Source organism: Zea mays, chromosome 5 (genome assembly GCF_902167145.1).
Source record: "Zea mays cultivar B73 chromosome 5, Zm-B73-REFERENCE-NAM-5.0, whole genome shotgun sequence".
Taxonomy (NCBI): Eukaryota; Viridiplantae; Streptophyta; class Magnoliopsida; order Poales; family Poaceae; genus Zea; species Zea mays.
The window spans coordinates 38,260,249-38,262,629 of NC_050100.1; the positions used below are offsets into that span (position 1 = coordinate 38,260,249).

The window sequence follows — 2,381 nt, forward strand, 5'->3', positions numbered from 1 at the left end:
CCTGCTGTAAACGAAAGACATGCAATCCAAAAAAAATGCTAGCGACATGCATTAAATGGGCCAGCGATTTAGACAAATGGGCCTAGGAATTTAAAAAGCTAGCCCAGTTTTGTTTTCAGTTTTTATTTTGAGGGAACTGCTGGAGTAACACCTTGTTTTATCCCTACAAAATTTTCTGTATGTCCCCTATAATCAGTTTTTGGGGAAAAAATTTACATTACCTTTTGGAGTTGCTCTTACCGCCTTAATAAGTAGTAAAGATAATGTTTTTTTGTTTTTTAGAAATTTTAAACTAGGTGGTTAACCTTTAATTAGACTAGAACGAGAGCGCCTATCGGGCGTCGAACTGTTCACGCACACATAGGGGAATAAATTAAATCATGTGTTATAGTATGTGTGGTAGCAAACTTAGACAAAGAAAGTCATCACGATCGTAGACCAATAGGCTATAGCACATAAAAAAGATATATCCAAATCATGTGTTATACTCATCTAGACCAGAGTACACTAATAAATCTTGTTTCTAGAGCGTGACTATAGTCTATAGTCATATAACTTTCTTTTTAGTACTACACCATATAACCAAAACTATGGACTGAGAGCTTTAATTCTAACTTGGAATTCGGTAATTTAGCTGATTCCCGACCTATACTAAAAATGATTTGTGTAGCGCTTGACGGTTTTCTCGATCTTTTCATACCTCGCATTTAGTCACGCCGGCCCCACAAGGAGCCCACGACAAGCACAAGCCGTGCTCCCCATTCTTCTGCCCCCACTGGTACTATAATATAGCACGCGCAGGCCGGGCGAGTTTCCCACGCAAACTAGCTAGCTAGCTACTCCTACTCGTACTAGCTAGCAGAGAGGGAGACGACGGCGGCGGTTAGATCCCATTCCCCCACGGCACGGCGAGAGGTACGAGGAGGAGGTACAGATGTCGGCCGCCACTGGTTACAGCCGGTTCCTGCGGCAGTACATGAGAGAGCCGCAGCGGCATCAGCTGGTGGAGGCGGAGGAGACGGACTCCGGCCGGACCATGCAGCTGTTCCCCACGCGCGCCGGCGGCGGCACGTCGTCGTCGTCGCATGAACAGTGAGTACAGCAGTCTTCAATAATCTCCGTTAATTAGCTGGCTCTCTGTTTCTGCATGTATGTTCGAGGTACGGAGTGATGACGAGAGAGGTTCTTGCTGGCCATGCATGGCTGCTCTGGATTTGATCGCCGGCAGCGACTTCGTTTCAGGTCAGATGATGGTGCGCAGGCGGCCAACAAGGCAACGCTGAGCATCTTCTACGAGGGCCGGATGCTCGTGTTCGAGGAGTTCCCGGCCGACAAGGCCAAGGCGCTGATGCAGCTGGCCGCCGGGTCGTCGGGCTCCTCGTCGGCGGCGGCGCCCAATAACAAGGACGCCCCAGTACCAGTGGTGCGGGTGCGGCGGGTGCCAGAGCAGCCGGCAGCCACCGCGCCATTGGCAGTCGTGCCCTCCGACCTGCTGCCCATCGCGAGGAAAGTGTCGCTGCAGAGGTTCCTCCAGAAGAGGAAGGAGAGGTGATGAGGAGACATTATTCCATCTGATTCACGTCAACGTACAATTCATCTTATTCCATACTTCATCTGACTGACGTACGTGTGGATTGTCGCAGGATCGCCGCCACCGAGCCTTACCCGGAGCCGGAGAAAGATGATGTTCCTGCCACCGCCACCGCCACCGCCACCGGCTGGCAAGCGACGGCCTTAAAGGATAAACCTGCACCTGCCTCATGGCTCGGGCTTTGAAAATAATGATCCGATCATCTTGTTGTCTCCGTTTCAGAATTTTTCAGCGTTGCGAAGAATTCTTCTTCTTCTTTTTTTTTTAAAAAAAAAGCAACAGTTAATTATCCGTTGGTCTATCGAGAGATTTGATGGATCATATATAATAACCCGGCAGCTACATTTCTCCTGGACATCTATATGTATTGATTATTGTATGTTTTTTTAATTTCATCTATCGGTGACATGCTTTATGTTAATAACATGCAAGCACACGATTGCATCTTAATTAGCTTATTATTAAGAATACTGTTGTTATTTACTATTGTGAGGTGAACATTGTACGTTCATTCGGTCATAATTAAAACATGATTTCTGTTCCTTGTTCTTAGTAAGTTAGACCAGCTTTTTTATCATCTAGTAGAACGGATCGGCGACAGATCTGTCGAAGAACAAGAAACATGTGCAGCCTGGCGGCTACGAGTACGACGACGACGACGGCCAGAAGTTGGTAGATGTCCGCTTCCAGAGTCATACAGAGTGTTTGTGTTTCTGCTGGTCAATTTTCTATGTCTACCGTTTCAAAAGCATGGAAAATGGCATGGGTGGTGTCCCCCCGGTGCCTTTCC

At 47.5% G+C, this 2,381-nt stretch overlaps 1 protein-coding gene across 1 annotated transcript; it reads left to right on the plus strand.

The window, feature by feature from the left end:
- Positions 1-802: 802 nt before the first annotated feature.
- LOC103626249 (protein TIFY 10b) lies at positions 803-2,143 on the plus strand. The gene is made up of 3 exons (XM_008646650.3): positions 803-1,092; positions 1,243-1,548; positions 1,644-2,143. Exons 1-3 carry the CDS (start codon positions 935-937, stop codon positions 1,774-1,776), a joined length of 597 nt encoding a protein of 198 aa, XP_008644872.1. The 5' UTR covers positions 803-934; the 3' UTR covers positions 1,777-2,143.
- The last annotated feature ends 238 nt before the right edge of the window (positions 2,144-2,381 follow it).

Bases quoted from the DNA above. Each gene is read 5' to 3' on its own strand.
- LOC103626249 (XM_008646650.3), top strand. From the start codon at position 935: ATGTCGGCCGCCACTGGTTACAGCCGGTTCCTGCGGCAGTACATGAGA. The intron at 1,093-1,242 runs GTGAGTACAGCA...ACTTCGTTTCAG, and splicing joins TCGTCGTCGTCGCATGAACA to GTCAGATGATGGTGCGCAGG. The intron at 1,549-1,643 runs GTGATGAGGAGA...GGATTGTCGCAG, and splicing joins CTCCAGAAGAGGAAGGAGAG to GATCGCCGCCACCGAGCCTT.